General features: G+C 41.9%; 1 protein-coding gene across 1 annotated transcript; it reads right to left on the minus strand.

The window, feature by feature from the left end:
• Nucleotides 1-1,481: 1,481 nt before the first annotated feature.
• LOC116945517 (gap junction delta-3 protein-like) lies at nucleotides 1,482-18,587 on the minus strand. The gene is made up of 3 exons (XM_032959861.2): nucleotides 18,335-18,587; nucleotides 5,995-6,336; nucleotides 1,482-5,229 (listed from the first exon to the last, which is right to left on the minus strand). The coding sequence occupies exons 2-3, from the start codon at nucleotides 6,181-6,183 to the stop codon at nucleotides 4,438-4,440; spliced, it is 981 nt and encodes a 326-aa protein (XP_032815752.1). The 5' UTR covers nucleotides 6,184-6,336; nucleotides 18,335-18,587; the 3' UTR covers nucleotides 1,482-4,437.
• Nucleotides 18,588-19,660: the final 1,073 nt, after the last annotated feature.

A 19,660-nucleotide genomic window follows, 5' to 3' on the forward strand; every position in this document is an offset into this window, starting at 1 on the left:
GAATGGAGATAAAATAATAAAAAATAATAAAAATAGAATATTCTATTAATATAAATAATAATAGAATATCCTATTATTCTTTTTTTTATTATTTTATCTTCATTCTCCGTGACTTTACTGAAAGAACCCAAAAGATGATTTCCTGCAGTCACGAAAGCTTTAAATCGAAATTTTATGAGTGATGCTCAATAAATATGACGATAATTCTGCTGCTGCAGCTACTGATGATCCACAAACCCCCACCACCAACATCATCATCAGGAGTGCTTAGGCAACAAATATGCGTTGCGGCAACCAGTTTTTCACATCTGTATTTGGTTGGTTACCCCTTGGTACTCTGCCTCGTTGGGACTGTGGAGGTGTAGAGTGCCGACCTGTACCCATTCATTTCACCCCCCTCCAGAGAAGGGCGTTACTCACAAGGTGGGTGCCGGACTTCGAACGGTGACAACCGAGATGGGGACCATAGGCTCGCTGACGTGAGCAAAGCGATTAAATCATTCCTCATTGAGACCATGGGGTCTCGAGCATAAGAGTTCCCCGAACCCTTTCTACCAGGGGAATGAGGCCACCGCCCTTGAACACAAGTCATGAAATCTGATCCCCCCCAATCCTTATCTCAAGTTACACGCCTTGCAAGGCACCCGTTAAAGGCTGTGTCGCCCAAGGGGTGCACTCGGAATAGGTGCCTCTGATGTGTGCGTCACCTCTGATTAGCACAGCTACATACGGTGCGAAAGAAGTTCAACATACATAGGTGCCATTTCCAGGTAATTAAATATAAGTCACTGGATTCATAGCAAAATGTACAAACCAATGTGCCACAGCTACCCACAAATGCACACCAATATGAAAGGCAGTGGATTTACAAAAAAAAACTGTACATTTAGTCTGCTGTATTTTACTATTAAGGCTGCCTAGTATGCCCGGATATATTGCAAGTGCAGACAGTGAAACGCTGCTGACTCTTTTGGTATGAATAAAATGTTAAGAAAACGAATGTACTTCCCTTTTCTTCTTTGGTTCTTTCGGTAAATTCACGTAGAATGAGAATAAAATAATAAAATAACACAATAAAATTCTCACGACGTTTCGGCCACAACGCAAGCGGTCGTCTTCAGGTGAAAGGTACAGAACTGTCGGGACGACAGAGCTTCAAGTTCTTCTACCTTTCACCTGAAGACGGCCGCTTGCGTTGTGGCCGAAACGTCGTGAGAATTTTATTGTGTTATTTTATTATTTTATTCTCATTCTACGTGACTTTACCGAAAGAACCAAAGAAGATGAATCCTTGCAGTCACGAAAGCTTCAAATCGGTACTTCCTTTTGTAAACCACTCGCTATAATTAGCATGTTATGCACCCACAGAAAACCACGCATACGAAGGAATAATATGCAGAGCTCAGCGCAGAACAATTGACATTACCATTTGCTGTTCTGCCATCTCCTGATCATCATGGACCCTGAATTTTTTTTTCAAAGGAACTTTATTTTTGAAGGTATAATTCAATCATTACTTTCAAAAGTTAAGATTAATATGAACATCCTTAAAATGAAAATAATGAAATGTCAGAAGTACACTTAATTGTAACAAATATGATTATTTTTTTCAAATGAAATGTACGCTTGAAAACACATAAGCAAGAAAAATGATACGTGACATTTCTTAACAGCATACATATACATCTCAATCCACCCCTGCATACCCACATACTCAGCTTGACATTATACATTATATGCTGCTCACTATAATATATATATTTTTAAACACAATTGGATTGTTTCCCTCATACAGCTAACCACTGTTAATCTCATGTAGGCAGTTGTTTGTTCATGTTTGCTGGATAGCTCAAGTAAGACTCCAAAAATCATAATCTTCATTACAAATATTAATATAAAACAGTAAAAATCCTTAATATGAAATACAATGGCACGAAATGTATCTTATGCTCAGGTTAATTTATGTCTAACCTTGCACTCCATCTCTCACACGCCACACTTAAAAAAATATATCAGTCATTTGTCTTGCACTACAACATCATCATTTAGGTTGCTTTGTATGAAATGCATCTGTATAACATTGCATTTTTAAAAGTCAAGTTCACATAATTAGTTTATTTCACATAACCGATATATTTCAACAAACGTTTGATTTCATCGTGGACCACTGTGAGCCATTATAAATATACCCTGAATACAGGCGAACATGTCTCTCTGGGACGTAGCAAAACTGTCATTATATATGCTAATGCATCTGCATTACGTGGAAGCAAATGTACAGTCCGATTCACTGCTTCACTCGCGTCCCTTTGTGCAAAGGGTTACGAGGCATGAATGACATTTTTGCCAAGTCTTTTAAGCAACAAACCCACTTTGAACACCGTGCATGGACTGTGGTTCTCAATTAATTCGTTGTCAGTTTGGAAACAAGTACTAAGTTCTTTACTACTACTTGATGGTTAACATGCTTGATAATGAAATTCACAAACTCACTCTTGATCCACGTAAAATATGAGTTAAGGCACAATGCAGTCATTGAAATTAAGGTTTGTGAGTGTTAGAGTGAAATGTGATTAAGTTAAATATAATACAGTATCACATTCATTTATCCTATGCTCCTATATGACTCGACAGTGACAACTACTAAGGACATCAGATCATCTCAAATACAATGCGTATGGCACCTCCACTTCCGGCACTTGGGTGTGAGGCATCAAGAGTGTTATTAATCACTCCATTGTCTTTTTATTAACTTCCAATAGTGCAGAATCCAATGGGTTCACGTTGTGTTAATGTTGAACATAAAAACAATTGGCACAGCAAATTAAAGTATTGATCTCACGACCGCTAGTGAGCACTGGTGATTGAACAGCTGGTGTAAGCTCACATACCTTGCTTGCTCCCTGTCCCCCCAATTCGTCACTACATTCTTCAGGTGTTAGACTTTACACCTTTAAAGCTCGCGTATACAGGCAATGGGGTTGGAACCATGATGGAGTTGGTTAGCGCACTGAACTATGAAACCCATAAACCCGAGTGTTATTTCCTAGCCCATGGCTAACATCAGAGGGGGGTGATTATTATCTGAACACACTGGCCAGTATAGTGAAGTATGGCCAAACAAGCCCCATTACTGACACGGCATGGGGAGGCCTTCATCCAGCATTGGATCAACTGTCATTTAAATATATATACACTAGTCAATCGTTGTTTCACACGTTATTGTTATCGTTTATCCCTTTGTTATGTTTGCTTGAAGGGGCTCGGTGCAAATGCCCCCAAAGACCAATCAACACCCTCACCGCTAATTACGAATTACTCTCACATGTTGGTGCAAATTTACTCCCCGCAAAATGACGAATTCCGATAACAGTTCATCTGTTGTTACTGCATTCTTATTAAACTCTTAATGTTATCAATGCATAGTCATAAAACACCAATAATCTTCATGGGACCTCCTTTGCCAGTACCAAAATATGAGAATAGGTTTTCCCCTTTTTTCTGGCAACAAAACAGGTGTTAAGTTTCGATTTGGTGCTTTCGTGACTGCAGGAATTAATCTTTGTTTATTTTCGGTAAAGTCACGAAATAAGAAAAAATAAAATTACATGTAATTTTATTTTTTTACATGTAATTTTATTTTTTCTTATTTCTACGTGACTTTACCGAAAAAAACAAAGATTAATTCCTGCAGTCACGAAAGCACCAAATCAAATCTTAACATGTAATTTTATTTTTTCTTATTTCTACGCGACTTTACCGAAAAAAAACAAAACAGGTGTTAAGATGTTAAAACACCACACTGAAACCTTTTACAAGGAATCATGTCTGCATTAACCACATAAACTTGTAGTCAGAATGCAAACAAAAAACATACTCTGATAATATATGCATTGTCTTTGAAATTGATTGGTCCACACCAGAGACAACTCAAATGGTGTTAGACCACAAGTATATGTGGTTAATGCAGACATGATGATTCCTTGTAAAAGGTTTCAGTTTGGTGTTTTAACATCTTAACACAAAATGATTGTTGCCAGATAACCTATTCTCAGCAATAATCTTCTTGAGAAAATGTTTCATATTATAATGTTTGAAACTTACCTAGCATTAACCCATTTTCACCTTCCATCGCCTACCTCTCCACCATACCCTACACGAATGAATTATGCATAACATTATTTTACGGCAATATTATGAGAAAAAAACAGATTTTATCATGTGTAGGGATTCAGAAAACACCATTGGGTCTAAAATCGGGTGCATCTCAGAGGCTTGTCGTATCCACCATTTTCTGCGAGATATAAAATGAAACTTTTCTAAATATTCTAGCAGATGGGGATGAAGTAATCTATGGAATGGAGAGGTGGAATGTCTAGAGAATGTTTCATTGTATAATTTGTCTGCTTTTCATAGCACGATTAGGTGTCTCATCATTCAGGTGCTCAACACTGACTGAGAGCCAGCCCTGCTCCGGATCAGACCATTGCCTGACTTTTCCGACTGCCTCTGCATCTCCATGAGCAGAGGCTCCATCATGCTTGTGGAATTTTCGTGAGCTGCATTGCTCATGTTTTGCTGCCTGCTTATGTCTCGAGTGGAGACGCTGAGGTGGTCTATGTTCTGCATGGCGACACTGACGACGTGGCCGTTCATCCTCTTTGTGTCAGGGAAGGTGACGGCGGAACTGAATGATGGCGGGGCATGATTATATTCTTCGTCCGAGTCCGTGCCCACCACGTGCTTGAGCCTGCGACGCAGCGTCTTCAGCCCGATCAGGTTGATCTCGACGAAGCACAGAAGCGCGGAGAAAACGTTCACCACAAAGTAGTAGAGGAGGAAGACGTTCTTTTCTGTGGGACGCGACACGAAGCAGTCCACCTTGTTGGGGCACGGGAAGCGCTCGCACGGAAAGTGGGCGTTGATGGTGAACCCGTAGACAAAGTACTGGCTCACGAGGCAGCCGATCTCCAGCACCAGCTTGAGAACGACATGCACAGCATACATGGCGTGTCTTCTCGCCTCCCTGTTGGACCGGCTTTTCTCCCACTTTTTCTGTTCCTCCATGCTTTGAAATGGTTTCTTTTCAACAATCCTCTCTGCCTTCTCCTCCTTGGTCTGGCTGTGTATAGCGAAGGCAATGAAAGAGAGCGAGGGTGCAGCCAGAACCACGATCTGGAATACCCAGAAGCGGAAATGCGACATCGGGAAGGCCTTGTCGTAGCAGACCTGTTAACAATGAATAAACAGAAATCGATGCAAATGTTTAAAAATATATATCATAATACGTTCATATAGTTGTCGTATGAAAGCAGTGTGTAAGTTATGATGAGCTATGCAAAGCAGGTTAAGTAAAAAAAAAATTCTGTCACCGAGAGAAAATTAAGTGTCACCATATGTGCACAGTATGTGACTCGTGTGTGCATAGTATAACCTGTAACCACAGTGTGTGCATATACAATACATCCAGGTAAATCATGACATGCTCCTACTAATGATAATGATGATTCATACCACCTTGAGAAAATGCTAAAAAGTGATGACTCAACATTTGCCAGAAATTACATTATACTAAACAGTTCTGTCAAGTTTAAACAATACTATATTTGTGGGGACATGTTAGAGTTATTTTAAGGGTTAAGACAGATACCACCAACCATTTCTCTGAAGGAAATTCTGCATTGTTGCATCATTCATTCACAGAGCAGAAGTGATTTGCATGTCTTATTGTGGTAAGAAATAGAAACTGTAAGTGAGATACAAGGCCTATGGAGTTTTTTTTTACAAAGGTACTTTGTTAGAATCAACACGTCACTGGGATTTTTTTCAGAACACCACGAGGAAAACATACAAAAACAAAAATAAGCAGAGGTGAATCATCATGGTGTTATTTTATATTTGCATTGAGACAGTCATGGAAGTACTACATACGATGCCAGTCATTGACCCATATTTCTTGAGCCCATGTCCAATGAGTGACCTTTCAACACTAACCTGATTGCAGCCTGGTTGCAGGGTATTGCATATAAAAGCTTCTTGTTCATCCTCGTAGAGGTTGTCGCCGATAGTTGCTATGACTAGGACGCGGAAGATGATGAAGATCATGAGCCACAAACGACCGGTCATGGTGGAGTGTGCATTCACCGCCTCCAGGAGGTCCCCCAGGAAGCTCCATTCTCCCATGGTGAAGAAGAGGTGAGCGCTTCAGCGAACAATGCAGAGTACGCGATTCACAGATGTAATGTTCACACCGCGGATTTCAGAAGAATCGCGACATCCATTGACCCCCGCTCGATTTGGTTTTGATTCTTCTAAATGGCGTCTTGAGTAAGCTGCCTGCAACACACATCGAAGTATTTGTTACAACAATGCTCAAGTATATAAAACAGTCGTTTACCATATGAGAGGAGAATTCCCGTTGTACTTTTGGTCTACTCCCGCTGAATCTAAAAAGATGACTTATTTTCATGTTTCCTTTCCGACTGTGTTGCGTGGGTGCGAGAATCCATACTCTTGGGTTCTTTCGGTAAAGTCACGTAGGTAGAAAAATAATAGATCACGAAGTTTCGACCGCAACACAAGCAATCGTCATCAGGTGTGACAACCACGGCAAGAAAAAAACTGCTGAAGTAGGCTATGGTTGTCCCACCTGATGACGATTGCTTGTGTTGCAATCGAAACGTCGTGATCTACAGTGAGGGAAAAAAGTATTTGATCCCCTGCTGATTTTGTACGTTTGCCCACTGACAAAGATATTATCAGTCTATAAGTTTAATGGTAGGTTTATTTGAACAGTGAGAGACAGAATAACAACAAAATCCAGAAAAACGCATGTCAAAATGTTATACATTGATTTGCATTTTAATGAGGGAAATAAGTATTTGACCCCCTCTCAATCAGAAAGATTTCTGGCTCCCAGGTGTCTTTTATACAGGTAACGAGCTGAGATTAGGAGCACACTCTTAAAGGGAGTGCTCCTAATCTCAGCTTGTTACCTGTATAAAAGACACCTGTCCACAGAAGCAATCCATCAATCAGATTCCAAATTCTCCACCATGGCCAAGACCAAAGAGCTCTCCAAGGATGTCAGGGACAAGATTGTAGACCTACAAAAGGCTGGAATGGGCTACAAGACCATTGCCAAGCAGCTTGGTGAGAGGGTGACAACAGTTGGTGCAATTATTCGCAAATGGAAGAAACACAAAAGAATTGTCAATCTCCTTCGGTCTGGGGCTCCATGCAAGATCTTACCTCGTGGAGTTGCAATGATCATGAGAACGGTGAGGAATCAGCCCAGAACTACACGGGAGGATCTTGTCAATGATCTCAAGGCAGCTGGGACCATAGTCACCAAGAAAACAATTGGTAACACACTACGCCGTAAAGGACTGAAATCCTGCAGCGCCCGCAAGGTCCCCCTGCTCAAAAAGCACATATACATGCCCGTCTGAAGTTTTCCAATGAACATCTGAATGATTCAGAGGACAGCTGGGTGAAAGTATTGTGGTCTGATGAGACCAAAATGGAGCTCTTTGGCATCAACTCAACTCGCCGTGTTTGGAGGAGGAGGAATGCTGCCTATGATACAGTAGACCACAACACCCTGCTTGGTAAACTAAGTTGCCTCGGTTTTTCCAAAAACACAGTAAAATGGTTAAAAAATTACCTCTTTTCTCGCACCCAAACTGTATTCACAAGGGTTCCACAGGGTTCCATCCTCGGCCTCCTCTTGTTCTCTCTTTATGTCAATGACTTGAGCACTGACCTGGATCATTCCAGGGCAAATCTTTTTGCAGATGACACGATACTGATTACTACTGGCCGCTCTCTGGATGACGTGATTGCTAAGCTCCAGGGTGATTTCAACAAACTACAACATCAGCTAGTTGCTCTTAAACTAGTCCTAAATACCTCCAAAACCAAGGTGCTATGCGTCTCACCGGGACTAAAGTAGGAAGTTATTTTTCCCAAATTATATTCCTTAAATAATTATAATAATATTATAATATAAATAATTATCAGGAAGGGCCTTTGCTATTGATGCCCCCAGGGTGTGGAATGCTATTGCCAATAAACTGCAACTTGAATCACTATCTATGAGATCTTCACTCAAAACTGCTCTAGAGGAGTTGTACACCCAGAGCTGCCACTGCTATTCAGTGGCCTAAAATAAAATGTTTCGCTCCGGATGACCGCTGCAAAGTATTATCTGTATTTTGATTTAGTGTGCTGATCTTAAAGGTGCATTGAAAAATGTGATACTCCGACTGATGCTCCTGTTGTTTGTGGAGTGACTCATGCAGCCAGCTGTGGCTTTAGGGTTTGGTGTTACATGTTATTTATGTAGTTTATTAAAAAAATTCGGTCACAGTTCCTATGATCACTGTTACATTGCATTTATGGCTTTATTTTGGTGATTTCTAAAAGTTTTTTGGTTTGGCCATGTTTTTTTTTTGTAGTACGGAGTTAGACTGATGGCCTTAATCTAAGTTTTCTTGATGTTGTTGTTGTTTGACTTGCATCCCACTGGGATTTTTGCACACAGCGTTGGTGCACGGTGCTATTTCAGGAATATTTTGATGTTTTTTCCTGGATTTTCTGTTTGCACATGCATAAAGTCACTTTAAGATGTTTTCTTGTTCATGTTTTTGTTGTTTTGTTTGTTGCGGTTGCACCCGATTCAAGAGCCGAATGGCTCACAGGGCTATAGCAAATAAATGGAACTATGAAACTATGAGCCCAAGAACACCATCCCCACCGTCAAACATGGAGGTGGAAACATTATGCTTTGGGGGTGTTTTTTCTGCAAAGGGGACAGGACAACTTCACCGCATCAAAGGGACGATGGACGGGGCCATGTACCATCAAATCTTGGGTGAGAACCTCCTTCCCTCAGCCAGGGCATTGAAAATGGGTCGTGGATGGGTATTCCAGCATGACAATGACCCAAAACACACGGCCAAGGCAACAAAGGAGTGGCTCAAGAAGAAGCACATTAAGGTCCTGGAGTGGCCTAGCCAGTCTCCAGACCTTAATCCCATAGAAAATCTGTGGAGGGAGCTGAAGGTTCGAGTTGCCAAACGTCAGCCTCAAAACCTTAATGACTTGGAGAAGATCTGCAAAGAGGAGTGGGACAAAATCCCTCCTGAGATGTGTGCAAACCTGGTGGCCAACTAGAAGAAACGTCTGACCTCTGTGATTGCCAACAAGGGTTTTGCCACCAAGTACTAAGTCATGTTTTGCAAATACTTATTTCCCTCATTAAAATGCAAATCAATTTATAACATTTTTGTCATGCGTTTTTCTGGATTTTGTTGTTGTTATTCTGTCTCTCACTGTTCAAATAAACCTACCATTAAAATTATAGACTGATCATTTCTTTTTCAGTGGGCAAACGTACAAAATCAGCAGGGGATCAAATACTTTTTTCCCTCACTGTATAATTTTTCTACCCACGTGATTTTACCGAAAGAACCAAAGAGTATGGATTCCTGCAGTCACAAAAGCTTCAATCAAGATTGGGTACAAGAATATTGGAACAGCATTTTACTTATCCCAGAACATATTCAACTGAATTAAAAGTACTACTTATTCTGGTTACACACTGGAACGTTTGGTTAGTTCCTTCCTGACTATTTTTTTATTATGGCAGGAAACTGGAGTGTCTTCAAATGGTTAGGTTAGCGACCTATAAAGTATTACCTTTTATAGATCCCTCTTCCATTCCTATGATCATCGCACACGTATAATGAGCTCCACACAATGCATTGACCTATCTCGACAGCACTACATTAACATTGTGTGCCACCACGCCTGCCAAAATGTAACCACTGATCTACGTGAAAATTGGTAGGCCTTATTTTCTTCTGATGGAGGAGCTCTCATCTTAGTGCCAAGCATGCAAGCACCCGACTGTGTGGTCAGAACACAGATTCACGTGGTATTTGGTTAATTCCTGTGAGGATAATTGCATCGGTGTTTTTGGAGAATTGCGTAGGCGAGTTTGTTTGTTTATTTAGTTTGTGATTTGATTACTGCCACCACACAATACATCTGGTGAGGACTTACCTAAACACGTCTGTTGTAAAGTGTGCATTTAACAAAAATCATATAACATAATGTCCAAAAATAAGTCATTGTGTGGCAATGTCAGTCTACATCTCAAATTAGATTTCATGACAAATTACAGATGGTTTCCATATAACTCGTGTGCCCGAGTCGGCCTTCATGGGTGCTTGCTAACAGCACTTATCCCAACAGTCTGTTCAGGCTATACGGGGGTCTATGTATTTTTTTGTCACTAAGAAAGTCTGAATACAAATCTATTATGTATACTGTCATCAGTAGTGTGTTTGCAGGAGCATAATGAAAACTTCCCAGACCAGTTTTTGTTTCACAAGGCAGATCATGTGATTTCACAATGCCACAAATTTTCTTCATCTGAATTACTGTGTTTTTATCTAATGGGTGTGGCATGAGGATACGAAGATAAGTACTGTATAAGCATCCGTTGCTTTGTCAAATAAGTTAACTTTGAGGGTACGAAGATAAGTACTGTATAAGCATTCGTTGCTTTGTCAAATGAGTTGTCTTTGAGGGTACGAAGATAAGTACTGTACAAGCATTCGTTGCTTTGTCAAATAAGTTAACTTTGAATGTGTATCTGCATTCATATTTTCAGTATTAACGTACACCATTCGTACTGTTGTAAAAATGAGTGTCTCTGTCTGCATGCTCGTACATTTCCAGGCACAAGTTAATGTTGACATCCGGAACGACCAAAAAACCAGGTTTTAGGACAAATTGGTTGGGTGATCTTGTATTTTTGTATTTACAATGCCTGTTCACGATACCTGAGATAAATGACATTAGCCGTGGCCTGGAATGAATCTCAGGTATTCGGGTTTTTAATGCGGTGCTTCTTAACGCTAACCACTGCGCCGTTTTTCTGGTTCGTTAAAACGCAGTAAAATAACATAACGCATGGAGAGAGTGGTGCAGTATTTGACGTACTGCGTTATGAAAAACTCGGCGACTTGGGAGTTGAATTCCTCAACATGATTGACATTGGTGGCGAGTGATACCTGGACTGATCCCGGGCTCCAACCTTCACCAAGCTGAACTGACCAGAAGTGGTAAAGTATGGTGAAAACAACCACCAGGACAAACGTGGCATGGAGAGAACTTCATCCAGCACTGATTGCCATTTTTATATAGCATACCATGTATGATTTAGATGGAATTCAACAATCTGCATAAAGTAATGCATATGCATTCAGAGCTATGTTCACAGTTATCTTCGATTTACGCCTGTATTCGCCATATATATAAAAGGCAAAGTTGTGAATATGTGTGTCTGTTCAAAATGTTTAGCCTACTTCCCGATATGCCACAAACTGGAAATTTGCCATGTAGGTACTTTCCAGACTGTACACCATGTAAAAATTATAAAAAAATACACTTTTTTTGGGGTGGGGGGAGCTCAATGCATATACATGTATTTTTTGCACGGCAAGTGAGCTGTGACGTCAAATCTGTCACGTGACCCTCGCATGTGGAAGCGTAACGCATTGTAGTGTAGTGGTTAGCGCGCTGTGTATGTGTCTGTGTGTCTGTCTGTGTCTGTGTGTCTGTCTGTGTCTGTGTGTCTGTCTGTGTCTGTGTGTCTGTCTGTGTCTGTGTGTCTGTCTGTGTCTCTGTCTGTGTGTCTGTCTGTGTGTGGAAGCGTAACGCATTGTAGTGTAGTGGTGAGCGCGCTGTGTATGTGTCTGTGTATGTCTGTCTGTGTGTGTCTGTCTGTGTGTGTGTGTCTGTCTGTGTGTGTCTGTGTGTGTGTCTGTCTGTGTGTGTCTGTCTGTGTGTGTGTCTGTCTGTGTGTGTCTGTCTGTGTGTGTCTGTCTGTGTGTGTGTCTGTCTGTGTGTGTCTGTCTGTGTGTGTCTGTCTGCGTGTCTCTCTGTGTGTGTGGAAGCGTAACGCATTGTAGTGTAGCGGTTAGCGCGCCACGCTATGAACCCGGCCAACCCCAGTTCGATTCCCGCTCACGGCCACCACCGGTCACGATTATTTTAACCGGTCCCTGGGCCTCCCCTAGGTCGACTCAGCCTCAAACGAGTAACTGCTTCGGTGTGTCAACATCGCCACTGGGGAGACAAAGGCGGCCGGGTGCGGTGAATCCAAGTCCCGAGCGAAGCCGGGAAGTACAGCTAGTACATCATATGAGGAAATAATTTCTGCCAAATGTGCACTACACCCTCAGCTCATCAACCGGCTCAGTCTGGCTCCTTTGTGTTGCAGCCTTAAACACAGATTTAGTTTAAAGTGGTCCTGGCCACTTTTTGAACATGCCTGTGCAATAAATATACCAATACTTTCACTCTGGCAACAAATACACAAACACTTTCAGCGTACCATCTCTAAAGAGCACGCGCCATGTACAATCCTCTGTAAGATTGGCAATATGATGGTAAGTGTGTATGCCAATGCAATATTTAGTACTGCTTTAATAGTCATTGAGCAATGTCTATAAAATCCAAGTCTAATCCAGTTGGCAATTGCCTTAATGCTGCATAATAAATTGAGCCAACAGTAAATGTAAACCACAAACATTACATATATTGCCCTATAGGCTTAATTTAATGCCAGCGTTGTATCTCATTTTGACATATGCTACACGGTCATTAAGCCCACACGTGATGTGTTAACAGCAATCTTTTAATACAGAATCCATTGCCCAGTTTAAACGAAATGCCTGGTGTGTGTATACATATGCTGAAAGTGTCAAGTGTGTGAGTGGTGTAAAACCCTCTTTTTTAGTTCCAGATTGTACCTGGCATTGGTGGACTTTGCCCATGCAGTAACGTGATGCAATGTCAACGCCAAAAGAAGTGGCCAAGTAAAAAAAAACCTTGGTGTTGTTCCTTTCCACGGCAGCCTTTACAGCTGTTTAGGCGGTGCAAATATCTAGACTCTCAATGTGTAGCATGCATTCAACAATAACTCACACGTTGTAAAGTGATATATTAACTTGGTCTGCAGAAAACAACCTGTTATGGCCATGTTCATACCGACACTGCATCTGGCACATCAGTCTGTATCTTCAGTGGACTAGTTTTTGCTGGGCGGTGGTGGTGGCGCAAATGTCCTGAAACTCCCTTTCCGTCGATGTCGAGGTTGTCATACCCTGGTTTTGCAAGAAATGGCAGTACAGAAAGTGTGCTCTAAACTCCATCTGTTCCTTCAGGTCTTTGGGGGGGGGGATTTGGTGCCATCTCAACCCCCTGGCTGCCTTTCCCTCTTTTCTGTGGTTCTCTTTTTTTCGAGAGAGAGAGAGATTGAGCGAGTACTGTGCATTGTTTCAATTTGAAATCATGAAAGTCAAAAAGAGACCTCACACATTGGCCTTATCAAAGGGGTGGACATCCTTTTAGTATTCTGGTGTAGGCATGTTTCTGCTCATTACTCACAAAGATATGCATATGACAAGTGAGTGACATTGTCTATTGAGCTAATTTGCATGTGAATGTTCATTTCAAGTTGCTGCTCTTTTCTGAAAAGTAGATTTTGAAACCCTGTTACATCATCTGAGGATTGGGCAATTGTGTGGCACATTAATTCTCACCCACTTAAAATCTGCTTAAACAAAGGCTATGAAAAAAACACCCCATGGAAATATAATGTAACATTTGTAATGATAACTATCCACATATTCTTACATTTTACTCATTTAGTATTACATTGACACTTTCACGAGACCAAATAGTATTGGCAACTCATGCCAAAATGAGGACCTTCCTATAAAGTAGTCTTGAGACTCAGTGAGACTAGTAAACTATTAGAAAAAAAAAAACTATTATCATTAGAGTATGCAGTGTGATCCATTTAGAGATATTCCATTAAAATAATAACGACACACTGTACAGGGAACAACATCCAGTATATCAAATCCTCTTCACGCCTCCCACCAATCGAAATGCATGTATTAAATATTGGAACACTCTCCTCTGTAGGATATGGAAAAATAGAGTTCATAATGTTCAACCAGTTGTTGAGAAGCAAGGTGTTTCAAAAACGTGTATGCGGGATGTAAACTCCTGCGAAACGTCGTATATAAAATTGTCCAAAATGTTGCTTTCTTTTTAACATTCCGCTTTGCTACAAACCCATTGTCACATTTGCCCACGTGACGACTTGATTTGATTGACTTTGTCAGGTGGTGGAGGGTTATATTTGAAAATTAACAACACCTACACGATATATACCATAATCAACTAAATATGAATCATTTAGTAACAGGATCTTTTGAAATCAGTGAGGTGTCAATAAATTGATCACCATTATCACACTATTAGTATGCCGATTAAATTGTTTTTTTTTATTCCGATGGTAACTACCGTAGCCATGAACAACACATGTTGCTTGGTTGGCCTTGGCACCTACAGTACTGTATATGGGTTGACAATTTCCCACAGCTTTTATATTTATTTTCATTGCATACCATTATTTTAAAATGTATATATTGGTGCCATGCATGGTCGGCTCTTAAAGCTGACAGCCATGAATAAGTGGGTGTGTTGGGGTCCCAGTAGGATTGTCAAGAGCGAGAGGAGAACCTTCGAAGGGTTCACAACATGAAAGGTCAACAGTAGCTTAAAGAATTGCGTCACAGCTATGCGTGTAAAGGACAACCTGGTCCCATGCGTTCTGCAAGTGTGAGCTGAAGCACGGCTCTTGTCTCCCCAACACGGGCACAATTGACCAAGCGTCATGAGAGCATTGTGCAACTCAACAGTTGGCAGGAACAGAGAAATCCAATTATTGTTTACCCGGAATACAAGGCACACAAACTCACAAGGAGGGCTTCTATAAGACCTATTTGGGATGGTTTTAATAATTCTATTTGTTTGGTGCAGTAGAAAACTGACGTGCTTGGAGAAAGAAAAAAAACTCACGCATATGAGAAGACCACTAAAAAACTCCCACACAAATATATAAGAATCCACATGCAGGACTGCCTACTGAAACTGATGTTAAATGTGAATTGATGATTGACAGTGTACAGTATTTGGTGTTGGCTAAACCTTCCAATTCAGGACCCTCCTGGAAACAAGTCTTTAGACTCGGCGTGGCTTTCCTGGGTACATAAGTGGATTATTGCAAAATAAATGTGATCACTATATTTTTTTAAGATCTCATATAAAATCGGCACTTTTTTACATTAAAATGACATTATATTACCAGTAAATGTACCGTAATTATCTTTCAGACAGAAAAAAAAACATATCCATGGCTCCTAGAAATAGTGTTATTTGCACAAAACACAAAGACACTGACCACTGGGCTTATACTCTTTGGTTCTCATTCGGTAAAGTCACGTAGGCAAAAAAATAAAATAACAAAAATCACGACGTTTCGGCCACAACATGACTTTACCGAATAGAACCAAAGTGTATGGATCCTTGCAGTCACGAAAGCTTCAAATCTAACACTGGGCTTATTTTGCCAGTCTGTGATCAGTACTTGAGCGTGCCTGGAGTGGCTGTAACCATGCACACGTTCCTCGCTCGACTAAGCGCTCCTGTTATGTTTTACTTTCCTGCCTTTGCACCAACAGCACTCTACTCAAGAGGAACAGGGCTTCAGTACAGTTGAAGTCCCCATTATTGCATTGCAACTGGCCACAGTGCAGCGTCTGTGTACCTATAGGTACACATAAAAATTAGCGCAATCATACACGCAGGACACAACTTGGGTAAAACATATCCCAGTCATGGTACCAGTCCCAAAGCTTGTGCTTAAACATTCATTTGGTAGCCACATCTGCATTGACATTCATGAGCCAGAGGTGGAAACTCCACATTCATATGGCAGAGCACAGTATTCCCATAGGTCAACCGCTACTAATTCTCCATGAACTGGTGCTCATCAGCTGGTGGCTGTTACCAACCCCCCTGAGGAGGGATAACGGGGATGATAGGCTGGGATAACAATGGCCATGATTTGAACTCGCAATCGAATCACTGAAAGTTCAGCAGCTTTACCAAATGCACTAAGACACAGCCACGAGCATATAAATAATATACGTCACGCGATGTTACATAATACCATTTACCTCATGGAATGTATCCAGTGCAGGGTATTATTGACAAATCAGTACATGTAGCGTAAGAGCGAAGGTGTGTTGGCTGACTCACAATTTTCCATGACTGCTAAATATATCTAAAAAACGGAATCGCGTATCAGTTTAACGCGTAACACAAAAAAACCCTCTATTATGATTCTCGTATCACCTCCATGTAAATGTTAACATTTGATATGCTATTTTGGAAAGATTATTCATCGGTCAAAAGCCATTGCACAGTTATTAAAAAAAATGATGTTTCAAATTGCATTCTTACTTTTTCCCCCAACTCAATAACGTGTGCATACTGTTGTTACAGGATGTGTTATTATAATGTCTCTTTGGCCAAGAGACGCCTTAGTTCTCACGAGCTAACTCCACGAGCCCCCATAGGATTGCCAATAAAATCAAGGTTGCAAATACCCCTGAAGGTGTCTGCAAGCGGACGCGTGTCACTGGCCCATTGCAAAAGAGCAATTCGGACGTCATTTTGCCGCGGTGTACCAGCACACACTGAAAACGCGCACCTCGACAAAAAAAGTTTTGTGTGCAACCCTATAAACATAACGAGGCAACGTCTTGCGCAATTGCCATGTTTAAAGAGCAGCGATAAATCTATTTAATTTAAAGCTGCACGCTGGGCAGCGCCCGAGCAAGGTGAACCGGGTCTTGTAGCCGGTTTTGCAGTCCATATAAAATAAAAACGCCGTGACTTTTCGCGGGCAGTCGACGCGGACTGCATGGCGAGTCAACGTTTCGGACAATGGCCCCTTCGTTGCCGCGTGCTGTTTATCACAGCGCCGTTTTTTTCCGTTATTCTCACACGTGAACGTCGCGCACGTATCACGAGCCCACAGTGAACAAGTACTATCGTCATCTATGCGCGGGAATCGTTCGCTACAACACAATTTCTCCATTCGAAGCAGATCCCCGTTGATAGCGATATTGTAACGCGCGTGCCTGTGACGCATTTCCATCGCAATGATCCCACGTGCAGATTCTTTCTTTTCTCCATCTTCACCCATCTATCCATCTTCACCCATCTGTCCATCTTCACCGATCTATCCACCACCGGGGACTTAAGCCGACGCTCAGTGTATGGCTGTGGAAGCTTTATTTGTCAGTGCTGTGGACTCGTGGCGTTATCAAACGCACAGTGCTAAGCGTGCTGGAGCACGCCTTTGAGCCCGTAATGTGCATAAGTATGTGCTGGAGTGAAGGCACTATTTGACTATTAGCGTGGCATTCGTGCTCGTAAATTCATAATTGAGGTTTCAATGAGGACGACTGATTCGCATGAGGGTTACACACAGAGTTGGCGATCGGAATAGTATTAGGGGTGCGAGATGGGGTTAAGAATGCGGCTGGTGTTACAGGGATGGGAGTGTCGTATACGTAACTCTGTTAGCAGTACGTTTAGTGCTTACGAGTCAAGGGTAGAGTTAGTGTTCAAAGTAGGTGTCGTGTTAAACGTGGGGAGTGAGTTCATCGTACATGGTAGGGTAAGTGCCGGGGGAAATTGTTAGCCTAGGTTTAGGCATATGGTGGTCAGCTCTCAGGGTGCGAGTTGGGCTAGCGTTAAACATTGTGTCGTTAGATAGTCCTATGACAAGTTACTAAAACCCGAGTTTACACTCACTGCTGTATAGCCTTTACCGTAGCTAGAATCACACAGGTCACGTTTAACACATCGGTCATCCTATTCGCAAGTTATCACTCCGAACCGTACGAATGGCACGACCGCCTTCCGTGTCTGACAAACACAAATAAATAAACCATAAACCCATCTTGACTGCACGCTTTCGTGACTGCAGTAAAAAAAACCATTCAACGCATAACCACAAACTCTTTCGTTCTATTCGGTAAAGTCGCGTAGGTAAAAAAAATATATTTTATTTTAATTTTTTGGTGTTTTATTTTTTTTACCTACGTGACTTTACCGAATGGAACCAAAGAGTATGGATCCTTGCAGTCACGAAAGCTTCAAATCTAGAAATGCGTAACAACAAAACCAAGCCGTGAGCGTCGTTGCGAAGAGCAACACAAAAAAAAACACCGGTGGGACACGCGGACAATTCCATTCCAAGTGTTCGTGAAACTTTCAAAGAATGCCCATGAGCGAACGCGGTTTTGAAACTTGCCTCTACGGCGAACTTTTTGCGCATCGAGTAAAGTGAAAGGCGCGCCACAGCGAACAAGAGCGCTGCGCTTCTTACCGGTCCACGTTCGCAGCCCTCTCTCTGCCTCCCTCCCTCTCCCTCTCTTGTCTCTCCCTCCTCTTGTCTCCTCTCTCCTTCTTGGCTTGCGAGCGAGAGAGAGATAGAGCGAGCGAATGGCTCCACCGCCCTTATAAAAGAAACGCAGTTCCACCGCCCCCGGGCTTAGCGACCTCTGTAATTGAATTAAACGATGAAATATTAACCCAGTTTTTTTAAAAAAAAAGTTTAAGCGGCGTTCGACCACCCCTCCCCCCTCCCCTCCCCACAGCCACTGTGTGCTCAAAGTTGCGTGGCTTGTATTAGCCTGGGGCAGGACCTATATAGAGGATGTGTACTCGTGCGTGTAAGGAGGAGCTTACAGGGCCAGGAGGAGGCAGACGTTTTGAATACATTACACGACAGGTTATTGATTATCTGTACCCCTTTGCAAGGGCGTCTCGACATTCAGTGTACTCGCGATGCGTATTCCCTCGACGTGTGAGCCCGAGTCAATATGCGAAGCATTGTGAGCGGTTGTTTTCGCTCGTGATGTATGACAAGCAGGGCTGCTCGCTGTTTGTGGATCATTACTACTTTGGCAAATACGTGGATAACGGGACACAATGAGCTAAGATACTCATTAAACGGTAGACACACTCCTTAAAGATCCTTCAATGTATTTGCTTCGTTGATTATTCCCTTACAAAGCTATCAGCATGTCTGTCTGCAAGTGGCTTCATGTTTGTGCCCAAATTATACATTACCTTATCTAATGCGCATTGTTCACTGACATTCGGGTGTCTTGGGGATGATGGGTGTTAAGGCTTGAAGCAGAAGTGAAAATGTTGCATAGTAACTTCGTAGCAAGTGTATTATATTATATGACATGTATATAAGTGCGTTACTTTGACGTGTAATGCATTTTAGAACTGACAATCGCGCACAACCCATCCACAAACTCCTTAACCCCCCCCCCACCCCCCATGGAATGTCCTGAAGCATTACAACGCATTATTACGCGTGCCGTGTTCTCACAAATGATGTCCAAATATCGGACATCTCGCCTGCAGGGTAATTGCGATGTTTTTCTGGCATACAACCACGTTTGCGTCCAAGGATGTATGTCAACGATCTTCCCGTGTGGCCTCCACAGACTGCTGGAGCAAGTCATGTTCTGCTTCGTATGGGTGATGCAAGTGGGGAGCAACGGCTGTAATTGTACATTGAGGTGATTGAGCCTGATAACAAAAATATTTATTTTACCAGGTAAGGCCCACTGAGCTATGTAGCCCACTTCAGCAATTGTTTCCTGCTGTGGTTGTCCCACCTGATGACGGACGCTTG

Source organism: Petromyzon marinus, chromosome 2, assembly GCF_048934315.1.
Source record: "Petromyzon marinus isolate PM22_M1 ecotype Great Lakes invasive population chromosome 2, UKy_Petmar_22M1.pri1.0, whole genome shotgun sequence".
Classification (NCBI taxonomy): Eukaryota; Metazoa; Chordata; class Hyperoartia; order Petromyzontiformes; family Petromyzontidae; genus Petromyzon; species Petromyzon marinus.